Source organism: Malus domestica, chromosome 10, assembly GCF_042453785.1.
Source record: "Malus domestica chromosome 10, GDT2T_hap1".
In the NCBI taxonomy this organism is placed as follows: domain Eukaryota; kingdom Viridiplantae; phylum Streptophyta; class Magnoliopsida; order Rosales; family Rosaceae; genus Malus; species Malus domestica.
In genome coordinates, this window is record NC_091670.1 from 2,249,367 (window position 1) to 2,264,771 (window position 15,405).

At 35.4% G+C, this 15,405-nt stretch overlaps 2 protein-coding genes across 2 annotated transcripts; both read left to right on the plus strand.

Annotated features, from left to right (window-relative positions):
- Positions 1-6,636: 6,636 nt before the first annotated feature.
- LOC103436591 (protein MKS1) lies at positions 6,637-7,913 on the plus strand. Its single transcript, XM_008375033.4, has one exon. It carries the CDS (start codon positions 6,834-6,836, stop codon positions 7,509-7,511), a length of 678 nt encoding a protein of 225 aa, XP_008373255.2. The 5' UTR covers positions 6,637-6,833; the 3' UTR covers positions 7,512-7,913.
- A 5,556-nt stretch (positions 7,914-13,469) lies between these two features.
- Positions 13,470-14,724, plus strand: LOC114827241 (uncharacterized). The gene is made up of 3 exons (XM_029108896.2): positions 13,470-13,704; positions 14,187-14,288; positions 14,459-14,724. Exons 1-3 carry the CDS (start codon positions 13,616-13,618, stop codon positions 14,598-14,600), a joined length of 333 nt encoding a protein of 110 aa, XP_028964729.1. The 5' UTR covers positions 13,470-13,615; the 3' UTR covers positions 14,601-14,724.
- Positions 14,725-15,405: the final 681 nt, after the last annotated feature.

Genomic DNA, 15,405 nt, shown 5'->3' on the forward strand with positions numbered 1-15,405 from the left:
TTATTAGTTATTTTGTGGATTGGATTTCCTGTCTACGCTCCATTGTGTGTGCTCGCGGTAGATGTATCGCCATGTTATTAAGTATTTTGATTTAAATTCTTTTCTTTCTAAGAGGTGGAATAAAATATCCCGGTTGAAACGTAATGATCATACGTCTGTAATGGATTGTATGTCCCGTAATAGTGCCCATACGTTTACCCTTTGAGTCAATGCGATTCATAGCTCTTACCTTGACACCAAAGAAGAGTTCGAAAACAAATTGTTATGGCCCATCTCTAATTTGGCGTATTTTATTTTTTTGAAGTTGTAAAATGACGAAACTGTCTATGTTGGGCTAAGTAGAATCCTAGAATCCTACAAAGGTTATAATAAAACCTTATTTTTTGCCCACTCTCACTTTCTATAAGGCACCCTTCCTGAACTTAGTAGCTGGATTTCGATGGCGAGCGAGGGATAACTAGTCATTATGACATTTACTCCAGTTAATGTCAGAAATTTATTTCTTGTTTGTAATGTAATATCCATCCTACCCAGGATGGGAATATTCTTTGATGTATTGTACTGTTATCTATGCTTTGACACTGCATGCAATTGAAATAATGGTTTCATCCCGCACTGCACACTCTCACTCTTAGAATATATTAGTCTAGACTTTGGTTTTAATTTATTGCACTTTTTATGCACCAATTGCATATTATGCTTAGTCACCTTTCAGGTGTCGACCATCACACCTTGATTCTAGTATCCACTTGGATATTCGGGTTGAGATGTGTCGCAAATAAACAAGATTATCATGACAACTACAAATTGAGGGCTACATTTTGATTAGCTTACCTCTCAAACTAAATTACAAGCCATATTTATGGAGAACTAAATTTACAAAATCTTAATACGTAAAACACCAAAAATACCCTAACTCCAAAATAAATCTAAAATACAAATATTTTCCAACGTCATGTCCTTTCTAGATGTTGGATCGTTTCTTTGTCTTAACTTGGAGCAACTTTCATTAATTTCAATTTGTTTTTATCAAATATTATTTCAATTTCAGTTGCTAATTTAAGCATGGAATGATATGATATTTTCTGTTTTTGGATCTAGAAAGTGTGAGATCAAAGTACGCTCTACAAGTACTTCTGAAATTTGGTGGCAGCAAAGTATTGGGCGGTGCCCCAACTGGCAAGGCACATCGATAACCAATCAAGATTGGTGAGTGGTCCGTCTGTACGGACCGACTCTGAAGCAAACCGAAACCGATTAGATATCATATAAATGCAGCTACTTAATTAGACCTGTTGTCAGTATTCATGCAGTCCTGTTGTCACTGGTCATGCATGTTACTGTCTATTTGCTAAAGAGTCAGGACTTGTAATTGGACTCTAAAGTTTACATAACTTGCACATGCAGGAACCAGAATGCGTGTTACTTTCAGTTTACCTTGTAATTTTGATATGCAACTAGCTACATTTTAGAATTAAAAAGGGGTTGCTTAAGCAACTTGGATAGTCATATGGAGATGCTGGCCGTTGAAATTTAAGTACAGTACTACATATATACTATAAATGATTTAAGCAAATTTAGTAAAGAGGAGCCTTAAGTTGTCATAGGAGCTAAAAGGCATTTGACTGTCGGATATAGAAAATTTTCTTCTTTGAATAGTGATGAAAAGCTCTAAGATGATTTTTTTTTTTTCCTTTGTGGGAACGTTGCTCAAAGTTACCGAGTTCATGGGGCACGTCGGTATGTGAAATGAGTATAGGGTATGAGATAAGTTGGGAAGGGGCGATCACTTTGACTAGCTCATGTTGTATGTAGACAACCAGACTTTGTATTATATGTCGTACACAATAATTTCTCCGAAAGTGACCAAGCTTTGGATTACACATCAAATTTTGAATTTCCCTGAAAACTCACATGAATACAAACGTGGAAATCCAATGAAACACCCTCAGCTAGAGGGTGTTGAACAGCACTGGGGCTAAGTTTTTAGGGCTTTGAAGAAAGGGACATTGAAATATATTGAATACAAACATGCAGAATAAATTCACTGAGGTAAGGAAAGCAACACAAACCTGCCATTCATGGCCCTTATCAAAATTTAAAGGTGTAGGTTAGGTACACTTTTGTCCGAGTTCCCCAGCTGCGGCTTGTCCTCACAGACAACAGAAACAGCTCATTAGTGATCATAAGTATACTCTTGGAACGTTTTTACTATGTTGCCCCCTATTTTTCTAATCGAATCCATCCTACAGCTTTAAACTTCCAATTTAAGTGCAAATTTATTCTTCAAACTAAGTTATAAGTTGAAAAAAGTCTCTCCTATGACAGGGAGGAGAAAAACTTGCTTAGTCAAGTAGGTTTATTCGTGTCACATGGCTGTATTTGAGTTGCAAAATAGTAACACTAAAATATTTGGATGTGTCGAAAAAGCTAATGAAAATAATATATTTTACATTTTCTATACAAGTTGTCTTTTATCTCTATCATTTTGCTACTCAACATTACTACGTGACATGAACATGTAAAACAAATAAGAATTGCATGTTTATTCAATGCAATCAGAGAGATCATTAAAAGGTCATTAAGAGATCGTTAAGCAATAACCGCATTCAATTCCAACTTCCTAAACCACGTATTAACAAACTATAGGTCATAGTTTATGCAACAATGAAAATTAGTGAATCTTACTTGCATTAGAAGACGTGATGGTCCAACAATGGCTTTGTCTTCTCTTCTTTTGGACTCAGAATTGATTCTAGCTCTCAATAGGACAAGCTATATTACATAATGAACGTACATGTCTAAGAAGAACCGAAACCATTAACTTATATTTGCAAATCCTCCCTCCTATTAAGGAAGTAGTTGCCGGCAGTTCCAAGTGGTTTTAATTCCCCTTATTCAAAAGTTGTTCAATAAACTTTCCTCCAATAAGGTTTAATCCGGGTTTAAACCTTCATAAAGACCAACATAATAATTTGATAAAACTCTAAGTAAGAAGACTCTTACACAGCGCCCTGCACAAGTTTCTGCATTGGCAAATCTAGTGTCGATCGGAGCTCATCGTGTGTGGTCTTGGCTTTGTTTTCTTGCATGTTGTTTGGGGTTTGTGTGTTCGAGTTGGGTTTTGTGTCATTCCAACTTCTTGGGTTGTGTTTTGAAGGCCCATAATTCAGGAGCTAAACTTCTAGTTTGCCAATTTCTCACCTCCCATGGTCTTCTACTGGTGCCTCTGCCACAGTCGCGGTCAAGTCACCCTCAGTCCACACCCACTGCGTTTGACCAAGCCTTGAGCTTTTCCTTAGATCAGTTATGGCAAAGAATTTGGCAGACTACTTTTCCCATTTGGTTCGAGGATTTTCTAGAATCTCTTCAATCACAGGGGACTCAAATTTATTAACGCGATGTTGGACTTTGTTTACTAGTTCAATTCATGAGTCCATCATCATCTCTTCATGCAGCATCGAAATAACATGGAGGAGTCGAAGTCCACGATAAACATGCATGTTCTTTTGATTAGCTTTCTTTTTTTCTTTTTTTTTTTTGGTCAAGCTATTTTTTTTTTTTATAAATATATATGTTTTTCACAAAAGCTTAGGTCATTTGATTACGTTCAATAGTATAATGAGCCTAGCGAGTCTAGATTATATCATCATGCAAGAGAGCATGCACCCAGAAATTGCAACAAATACCTCTAGGTTGAGAATAAATTACATGAAACAGATTTACCGTTATTGTGGCGATCAGGGTTAATATTCTTATGTTATGTGTAAATTTTTCTCCACATAATATGATATTATTGAATTAAAACGCTACTTGTCACTGAATCTACTCTGTATAAATTGTTCTTTTTATTGGTTACAGAAGAAAATACAATCCCTTTAATTGGTGACTCACAGAAAGCACTGTATACCATTCCACATTGTATTTTTTTCCGAAAGAAGCCTCCGAATCCGACCAGACCTAGAAAACTTTTGATGTAACGTACTAACGTAGCTTCATTTGTGTTGACCTTGACAAAGTGTGTATAGAGCTAGTAGTAGGACCCTAACAACGTTCAAGACAACATGATGCTTTAAGGACTAGCTAATTTATTTATTTATTTTTAAAGATGGGGAAAAAATAATATATATATATATATATATATATATATATATATATGGTATAAACCCAATGTGAATTACGATGTGCAACACAATTGTCAATTGTTTTTTTCCTAGATTTAGGATCAAATCATTAATTTGGTTTTTGGAGCCACACTCGCTTGCAAGTTATATGAGTTAAATTGCAACGATAAGTCTTTTTGTATTGGTGAATTACACAATAGTAGTTTAAATGAGACTAAAATGCCTCTGTGAATTTTCGAAATTCTCGAAATAGTGGACTACTGTGAAGAAATTATCAGCTGATTTAAAAAAAAAAATGTAGACTTGAGTCACACTGATGGATCTTCCAATCACGTCCCACTTAATATTATTGAATTAAAAAACTATGTGTCACTGAATCTATTCTGTATAAATTGTTTTTTTTATTGGTTACGGAAGAAAATACAATTCTTTAATTGGGGACTCACAGAAAGCACTGTATACCATACCACATGGTATTTTTTTCGGAAAGAAGCCTCCAAATCCGACCAGACCTAGAAAACTTTTGATATAAGGTAGCTCCATTTGTGTTGACCTTGACCAAGTGTGCAGAGAGCTAGTAGTAGGACCCTAACAACGTTCAAGACAACATGATGCTTTAAGGACTAGCTAATTAATTGATCTACATTCAAGGATGGGGAAAAAAATACATCTATGGTATAAATCCGGTGTGAATTATGATGTGCAACACAATAGTCAATTGTTTTTTCGTAGGACAAATTTAGGATCAAATCATTAATTTGGTTTTTGGAGTTATATATGGGTTAAATTGCATTGACAAGTATGTTTTACATTGGTTAATCACAAGATAATAATTTAGAAGAGACTAAAATGTCTTTATGTTTTTTAAGTCTTTGAAATAGTAGAATGCCTTAAAAAAATTATCAATTGATCCCTATTTTAAAAAATCAAAAAAAAAAAAAAAAAACATTGCAGACTTGAGTCACACTCCCATGGATCTTCCAATCATGTCCAACTCATGACCCCTAGCTACTTGATTGGACATGTCCAATCATGTCCAATTGAGGGCAGTCTTCAGATGCACGGCAACACACGATTTCCTTTATTTAGCTGTTAATTACCAATTATAAGTCATCGATCTGAATCATTGTAAAGTTGCACAAAAACATATTTTGTTGTGTAAAATCATGTGGATATTTTGCACTTCGCTTTTACGTATATTACTGTAGCTATTTCGTGTACATGTCAAATCTGAAATCATACTAATAGTGATTATGACCCATAATATGTACATACATTATTGATATGTTATAGGGTATGTTTGGAAGTATTTTTAAAATAACTAAAAGTGCTTTCGTATTCTCTAAATAAAGTGCTTCTGACTATGTTCGGCAAAAACAAAAAAAAATACTTTGAAGTGCTTTCTAGAAGAAGCACCTGACCATATGTTTGGCAGAAACTTCAAATACAATTCCAAGAAACAGTTGCATTTTTATTAAAAAGTAAAATGCTCCTAATAAAAGCATACACTCTTCAATCGACTACTTTTGATCATTTTTCACATTTTCGTACACAATGGTCTATTTTTTAGACCACATTTGAACTATGATTTTCTACTCCTCTCACATATATCGCAAAAGAAATGTTGCAGACAATTTTGCTAACATGGGCTTATTTTCTCCAACTTTGGTACGGCATGATTCTTCTTTTATTACGGTTCGTGCTACTTTGTTTTCATATAATGTTCGCTTGCCTAGCTTCCGTTTCTCAAATTAATGCATCTCGTCATATAGGTTTGTCTCAACTTTTTTTTCCCTAACCTTGTGGTGTTGTTCAACTTATTTTGCAGGTTTAGGCCTTTGAAGTTTGGCTTTAGAGGGGTTAGGTTTCATATTCACCCCTCTTTTCCTTGTATTTTTTTGCTTTCGTTTCTAAAAGAAGGTTTAGGTCCCCCTTCTTTTTCAAGTTCTTTTTCCCCTTTTCTTGTATTATAAGGGGTAAGGTTTATATCTCCTCTGGATAGATGTAAATTCTTTTTTTGTTATTAATAAAATTTCTCTCATACCACCGATGTTTTCTAAAAAAAAAAAAGCGGAGAAATAATTTTGTTTATTCTACTAACTTTTCATATGGTAATTTTTCTTGTTCTATAGTTGGAAGCTGGAATTCCTGCTTCCGAATTAACTAAAACTATTATATAAAAAAAGGTTTCTTAAAAAAAAAATAACAAGAACAAAGAAAATTGCTTTATTAGTAATCAAAACTACAGAATAGATAAGTTAATTACATGGGCACATATACAACGTCACAACCTCTGAGTCTGACGAAGCACACAAAGACACCTTCCAAGTCCCACATTAGAACAAGCTAAATTCAAACACCACCCCACCACGAAACCGGCCTTTGCCGATCCCCTCGCGTCTCCTCTCTCTTACTAAAATATCACTTTCACAAGCTAAGCTTATTGCTAGTAGCCAATTTTTACTAATTTCATGATTGTTGGAATATTAATTAAATCCCCTTCGAATCATTGACTTGCTCTCTCCTTTTGTTAAATATTTCATCTCACCACATTTCTTCCTCTTTATATCTATCCCTTGCCCTTTGAGTTCTGACTACTAATATATAACTTGATAGAGAACTATACTACTTAAGATTCCCAAAACATCACCATAAACCCAGTAGAGTTAAACTCCCGTGTTCTTTCCATCGATCTTCACCTTCATCGGCATGGATTATTCAACAGGAAAATCTCCAAGAAGAGAGCTTCAACTCCAAGGTCCACGTCCAACGCCTCTCAAGATACACAAAGACTCTCACAAGATCAAGAAACCTCCAGTTGTACCACAACCGTCACAACTACCAAACCAGCAGCAGCAGCCCCATCACTACCAGCAGCCACGTCAACCGGTCATAATCTACACGGTGTCCCCGAAGGTCATCCACACAAACCCTAGCGAGTTCATGGACCTTGTCCAACGCCTCACCGGCTTACCACCATCGAATTCTTCTACTACATCTTCTTCCCCGCCTAGAAATAACAATATTCATCCTCCGAATTACGTTAACTATAATAATCCTCCAGCTCATGATGATCAAGGGATGAAGAAAACTAGTACTGCTCAAGATGTTGTGGAAGAAATGGAAATTATGGATGGTGGTGGTGGTGGTGATGGTGGTGTGAGGCAAAAGGGTTTGTTTCCAGGGATCTTGTCGCCTGGGCCCGCTTCGCTTACTCCGATTCCTTCAAACTTCTTCTCTCCACCGGCGGATAGCTTCTTTCATGATTTGAGCCCCGTGCTCCATGGCAACAGGAACTTCATAGAAGGTAGTTTCATGCCTAGTCCGTCAAACTTCTTTTCCCCGTCTACATCCATAGACTTATTCAACAATTTTCCATATCAATAGTTTTTCTCATTTATTTTCTTGTTATCAAATTCTTTTACTTCAAAGAAAGAATGGGAACACATTGTAGGAGAATTATTCAGAGATGTGGATTCTCTTGGTTTAATTTCTTGGAGTTTTCTCGGTTTCTTGAGGTTCCCTTTTTTTAGGAGAGTTTGAGGGTTGAATTTCATTAGTGAAGACAATAGAATATTAAGGGATTGAGCTGGAATTTTGATTTTCTTTTTGGTGGGAAGGCAGGTGGGTAAGTTATTGATTAGTAGGTAGTTTAATATTGTGGACCATAAGATGGAGAGTGCCTAGCTCTCATATATCTTATGATACCCATCCTTTTGTTTTTATACCATTTCTTGTCATGTTCCTTTGGCATGTAATTTGCAATACATATATAGTTGACCTTTCTCATTGCTCTTTTCAGTTTGTTTTCTCTGTGCTGTTGAACTAACTTATACTAATGTACTTTCGCATCTTTCTGCTTGCAACACATATATAGCTAACACAAGTTTAATGTATAACTGTACATGTATGCATGTTTCTTTTGTATACATAAAAGCAACATTTAGGGAGAGAAAATCGAACGTATACAAATGCACATACATATTAGTTATTGATAAAACTTGACATGAAAATGACAAGGAATTTTTGTTTTTCTTGAAAAGTATATCATATAACATATGCATTGTTAGCTGCCAACGATTGAGTTGTAATTGATAACTCATTATATTTACGCTATGTTTGGCCAAAAGAATTTCAAAATTCTAAAAGATTAAGGTCAAGTTAGTAAGTAATGAATTATAGAATGTTAGATAGAAGGATTAAAAAATGCACTCCATAAGCATTAATTGCAAAGGCATTGTATGGAGGATTCGTAAATGCCCTCACTCAAACAAGTGATTTGCAAATCCCCTCACATGTCTTTGTAATGCTCACGAAGTTGATTTCTAATCCTTCACTAGTACAAAAACATGTTTGCGCGACGGAAACTTGCGCGACGCATAAAATTTCGTCGCGCAAAGTATGTTTGCGCAACGCTAAACACAAAACGTCGCGCAAACATACTTTGCGCGACGACACTTTGCACGACGAAGACTTGCGTCGTGCAAAGCTGTTTTGCGCGACGAAGGTGCACCTGCGTCGCGCAAAACAGCTTTGCACGACGCAAGTCTTCGTCGTGCAAAGTGTCGTCGCGCAAAGTCGACAACTTTTTTTTCTAAAATAAGCACACACAAGAGCCTTTTTTCTTCACACTCAACCTCTCTCTAACTCTTTCCCTTTCACTCTCTTTCAGACTCTCCATCTCTCTCAACCCTCACCATTTTCACCTTCTCCTTTAAAACCCACTCACTTTGTTCTGCTCACGTTATGAGTTAGCAGGTTCTTGCGTCAGGTCGTTCAAACGGGGCCTTCAAGTAATGTATTTATTTGATTAATTAATTAACTATTTATTGATTACATTTATGTTTGGTTTTTTTTTTTTTTGGTATATTTATGTTTTTCTTTAATTATTTTCTGGGCAATCTGAACATAAGTTTTTTGGTTACATGTGAGACTAGCAAAGGAAAAATGGATGTAATATATGTAAACGACTCAAACCATAGGAAGCCTTTGTCCAATTCCATGGGAAACTCGTATGTTACTTTTATAATCGCTTAGTTACACTAATATACGTGTGTGTGTGTGTAAGTGGTTATGATTTGGAGACACAAATTTTGACACTCATACTATAAGGTCCATTTCATAACATATTTGTTTACTATGAATTGTAATAAATGAGTGTCTTATTTGTTTATTCCAAATATGGCAGTTTGTCTTTTAGGACACGGATAAGTACTATACCTACGTCGCGCAAAGTTTTTTTTTTCTTTTCCCCTTTTGCTTTTCTTTTGGGGTTCTTGCATTGCCTTTTTTTTGTAGTATCCACTTGTGTAAATATTTTAAATTGACGATCGAATTAGTTCATTGTATTCATATAAAGTTAAAGAGTGTAGATATAAAAAATCATCAAAATCGGAGTTAAAATAACCGTTAAATCGTGATTTTTTGTTTATAGCCGTCGAAAAGGTTTGTCCCGTTATTTGATATCTGAATGTTTGTTTTTTGTGATTTTTGGCGTATGCAATCTCGAAGCATATGCAAACAAGTTTGACGGTTGGATCGTTGAAACTAGTTTCGTACAATACGTTTCCCATCAAAATGATACATTTACTAACACTTCGAGTTTTATTTATACTTTCATTAAGTATAACATAAGATTTTGTGGTATCCACTAGTGTAAATATTTTAAATTGATGATCGAATTAGTTTATTATGGTATATATATATTTACTAAGTAGATTTTTATTTATTTATTTTGTACTTATAAGCAAAAGGGAAGAAGGAAAAGGGGCAAAAAAAAAAAAAAACACTTTGCGCAACGTAGGTACACCTGCGTCGCGCAAAACAGCTTTGCGCGACGAAGACCTACGTCGCGCATAATGTTTTTTTTTTTTTTTTTTTTGCCCTTTTCCTTTTCTTTTGAGGTTCTTGCATTGCCTTTTCTTTTCTGGTATTCACTTGTGTAAATATTTTAAATTGACGATTGAATTAGTTCATTGTATTCATATAGGGTTAAAGAGTGTATCTATAAAAAATCATCAAAATCGGAGTTAAAATAACAGTTAAATCGTGATTTTTCGTTTATAGCCGTCGAAAAGGTTTGTCCCGTTACTTGATATCTGAATGTTTGTTTTTTGCAATTTTTGGCGTATGCAATCTCGAAGCATATGCAAACAAGTTTGACGGTTTGATTGTTGAAACTAGTTTCGTACAATACGTTTCCCATTAAAACGATACATTCACTAAGACTTCGAGTTTTATTTATACTTTCATTAAGTATAACATAAGATTTTGTGGTATCCACTAGTATAAATATTTTAAATTGACGATTGAATTAGTTTATTATGGTATATATATATATATATATATTTACTAAGTAGATTTTAATTTATTTATTTTGTACTCATAAGCAAAAGGGAAGAAGAAGGAAAAGGGGCAAAAAAAAAAAAACACTTTGCGCAACGTAGGTACACCTGCGTCGCGCAAAACAGCTTTGCGCGACGAAGACCTACGTCGCGCAAGGTTTTTTTTTTTTTGGCCCTTTTCCTTTTCTTTTGGGGTTCTTGCATTGCCTTTTCTTTTCTGGTATCCACTTGTGTAAATATTTTAAATTGACAATCGAATTAGTTCATTGAAAAGGTTTGTCCCGTTAAATCGTGATTTTTCGTTTATAGCCATCGAAAAGGTTTGTCCCGTTACTTGATATCTGAATGTTTGTTTTTTTTTTTGGCGTATGCAATCTCGAAGAATATACAAACAAGTTTGACGGTTGGATCGTTGAAACTAGTTTCGTACAATGTGTTTCTCATCAAAACGATAGATTCACTAACACTTGGAGTTTGTTTATACTTTTATTAAGTATAACATATGATTTTGTGATATCAACTTGTGTGAACGTTTTAAATTGACGATCGAATTAGTTCATTATATTCATATAGGGTCAAGGAGTGTAGCTATTAAAAATCATCAAAATCGGAGTTAAAACTACCGTTAAATCGTGATTTTTCGTTGATAACCGTAAAAAATGTTTGTCCTGTTACTTGATATCTGAATGTTTGTTTTTTGCGATTTTTGGCGTATGTGATCTCGAAACATATACAAACAAGTTTGACGGTTGGATCGTTGAAACTAGTTTCGTACAATGCGTTTCCCATCAAAACAATAGATTCACTAATACTTGGAGTTTATTTATACTTTCATTAAGTATAACATAAGATTTTGTGGTATCAACTTGTGTGAACGTTTTAAATTGACGATCGAATTAGTTCATTATATTCATATAGGGTCAAGGAGTGTAGCTATTAAAAATCATCAAAATCGGAGTTAAAACTACCGTTAAATCGTGATTTTTCGTTGATAACCGTCAACAATGTTTGTCCTGTTACTTGATATCTGAATGTTTGTTTTTTGCGATTTTTGGTGTATGTGATCTCGAAACATATACAAACAAGTTTGACGGTTGGATCGTTGAAACTAGTTTCGTACAATGCGTTTCCCATCAAAACAATAGATTCACTAATACTTGGAGTTTATTTATACTTTCATTAAGTATAACATAAGATTTTGTGGTATCAACTTGTGTGAACGTTTTAAATTGACAATCGAATTAGTTCATTATATTCATATAGGGTCAATGAGTGTAGCTGTGAAAAAATCATCAAAATCGGAGTTAAAATAGTCGTTAAATCGAGATTTTTTATGTATAATCATTGAAAGGGTTTGTCCCGTTATTTTGTACGTATAACACTTAAGAAATTGAATGGTAAATATATTTGTTAAGTAGCTTTAAATTTATTATTGTAATTCGGATCGGGTTTTTGTTAGAAAAATATATTATTGTGGGCTTTATGTTAAAAAAATTGAATTTAAAAGGAATAAAGTCACATTTTCAGTATTTAAAAAAATATATATATATAACTTGCGCGACGCCACAATTAGATCGTCGGGCAAAAACACTTTGCGCGACGTCATGATGTATACCTACGTCGCGCAATCTATCAAAATTTTGGCGGCATTATTTTCGTTAATAGGCGCTTTTTTTTTAAAATTATTCCAATTTTTCCGGTCTCTCTTCCCTCTCTTACTCGATCTCTCTCGTGCCTCTCTCTCACTCTGTCTCTCTCTTCCTTCCTCCGACTGCACCCAGCCTCCTCCTCATCCTTCCTTCCTCCCGTCTGCACCCACCCAGCCAGCATCCTCATCATCCTTCCTTCCTTCCGACTGCACCCAGCCAGTACTTATCTTTGCTTAATTCTGTATTTTGCCTGTCTCTCTTCCCTCTCTTACTCGGTCTCACTCGTCTCTCTCTCTCTCACTCCGTCTCTCTCTCTTCCTTCCTCCGACTGCACCCACCCACCCAGCCTCCTCCTCATCCTTCCTTCCTCCCGTCTGCACCCACCCAGCCAACATCCTCCTCATCCTTCCTTCCTTTCGACTGCACCGAGCCAATACCTATCTTTGCTTAATTCTGTATTTTTCTTCTTTCTAATGCCTTAATTTGAAGATTTTGGTATTGTAATTAGATTCAATTAGGAAAATTAAAATAGAAATTGTGGGTTTTAGTGTTAAATCGAATTTTAGGATTAAATTGGGGGTTTTAGTGTTGAATCGAATTTGAGTTATTTTTGTATGTTTTTGTTGGAATTATTTTAGTTTAGCTCACATGTACTGCTTTCTTTCGTTCTTGCAGCTGATTAGTATTGTGTTAAAGCTTGTATAATTACTAGCTCTGGGAAATTAATGGTTATTAGGTGATGGATTTTTCTCATATGATCACAACTAACTAGTTGCATTGCATAGAACAACTTTCCATGAAATTAATGATTATTAGGTGTGGACTATACTATAGTCCACAGGCATCCTTCTGTTTCAATCCACAGTTGCTTCTGTTTGTAGCTAGGACCCTGTCCTGAAACCAAAATAGAAATTGTTCAGAATTTACATGTTCTTTAAGTTGTTTAGATGACTTTATTTGCAGATAATTTGATGCAAACAAGGTTTTTGTATTCTTTGCAGAACATATCATTCAGTGATCAGAACATATAATTCAAAATTTGAAACCCCTGATTTTGCACTTAATGGCAATGCTATCATTATCACAAGCTAACTTCATATCAGTTACATGTCATATATAATTTTGGCTACATTCTTAGGTTTTCCTTTTGTCTTCCCTTGTATTAGATTACGTGCATGCAGATTTTGATACCTATGTTCTAGGTTCTGATACGCTATTGTCTTTTCTGAACGAGTAACTGCCAAATGAAAGTATATTGAACTATTCATGAAGAACCATGTAGTTTAGTTCAATCTTTCGAGTTGATCTAGCTGATAGGGAGGGGTCTTACGCTGCTAATGTTGAATATTTGATTTTAATTACGAATTACGATTGAAGTTTGTGTTCTGAACAGCTAACCAAAGTTCTTCCAATTTTGACCTTCCCAATTTACCAGGCTGCTGCATATTACTATCATGGTTTGATCCTTGATGAGGGTAACACTGAAAAATTTCATGGGATGGCTGTAGCTGCTTTGCAAGCAGCAGATGAGTATTTCAAAGAAAGTAAGGCATGCGAAGCATTTAACGCTGCTCCCCCTTTGTCAAGGTAGGTAGAGGCTGTATTTGCGTATTCATTTTGCTGATTTTATTGGCTGACATCTAGGAGATTATCTGCCTGTTTTTTCTAGGGGCAATAAAGTATATGTTGTAGCCGTAATATCTTTATCCTCTCTCCCTATCTCCAAGAACGTCAAACACAAACACGTACAAGGAACGAACATAAAATTGTCTTTCGTATGAGATTTGCAACCTTAGGCCATTAAGATGGAGTTCAGTTTCTACGAGAACTCTTCCTAAGAAAACTGTCTCCTAAATTATCTACTCTAGAGTCTAGTCCAATCTCTAGATATTAGCAAAGATTATTCTACAGGCCCTTCTTGAAATTTGTGTCGTGTTGTGAAGATCTACCGTCTCGTATGTAGCATTGGATGTTTCATGATTGAAATGTCCATTAGCTGATCAGTTTTCTTCTTCTTGTCAATCTTTCTTCTTTTAATGGTTAAGTGCTTTTTTATACACATTATGCAGAAATCCACCGCTCTGGGGAACCATGAAGTATCTATCTGAGAAAATTCCAAAAGATGCTTCAAGCAAAGTGCGGATAAAACGTGATCTGTACTCACACGAAAAGTATGTCCTACCTGAGAGAACTATTACCAATAGTATTTTGTTTATGCCTAAATGCAATCTCCTTTTCACTCTTGGCACCCCTAATTGCAATCTCAATGTTCTTGGTTGATGATACATAGAAAAAATCCTCGGGAATAATTAACGTGTGTTTTTGGATATTTCAACTGCAGAATCATGGAGATAGCACCAACATTGCCCAATTTCGCATTGGCCTTGAAACCAGAGAAATTCCAACGTCCTCCAGTAGACCCCTCTTGGAACATGGAGCACATGAATAAGGGCTCCAACCAGCTTAGGAATGACAAAATATAAGCAATACATGAGTGTAGTTTTTTGCATTCGATTAGGCCCCATGTTGTAGTTTTTTCTTTTTTGTTTGGACATCTTGTATGTACATTTTCATATATTTCATAATTAAATACTTTTTCTTGGTTTATTAATTATTGTTTAGAATTTATTACAATATTTATTAAAAAAAAAACAAATATTTTTACAAAAAAAAAAAAGGGTTTGCGCGACGAAGAAGATACCTGCGTCGCGCAAAGTGGGTTTGCGTGACGCAGGACCTGCGTCGTGCAAACCCACTTTGCGCGACGCATAAGTTACCTTCGTTGCGCAAACCCACTTTGCGCGACGCAGGTCTTTCGTCGCGCAAAATGGGTTTGCGCAACGAAGGTAACTTCTTCGTCGCGCAAACCCTTCTGTCACTGCCTTGGCGCGACGGTTGGTGCGCGACGAAGGTTCGTTGCGCTAATTTTTGCGCGACTTTTTTTTGACTTTGCGCGACGAAGCTCCTGCGTCGCGCAAAGTGTTTTTTTTACTAGTGCTTCTAACATTTTGTAGTTCATTCCCTACTAACTTGGCCTCAATCCTTAACATAGCCTTAAGTATATTGAATGTAGAGGTGAATGAGTTTTCCTTTTGACAGCATTAGTCAAATTACACATAAAGAAAATTTATCTCTTCCGATCCTTCAATTTTGAGGGATTATAATAAATAAATTTTCTTAGTGAGTAATTCATCTTCTACTTTAAATTGTAGCATCAAGTTGAACACAATTTTTTCATTTCAGCCTTGAACATATCTTTTCTCCCCTCTTCTCTTGTAAACACCAATA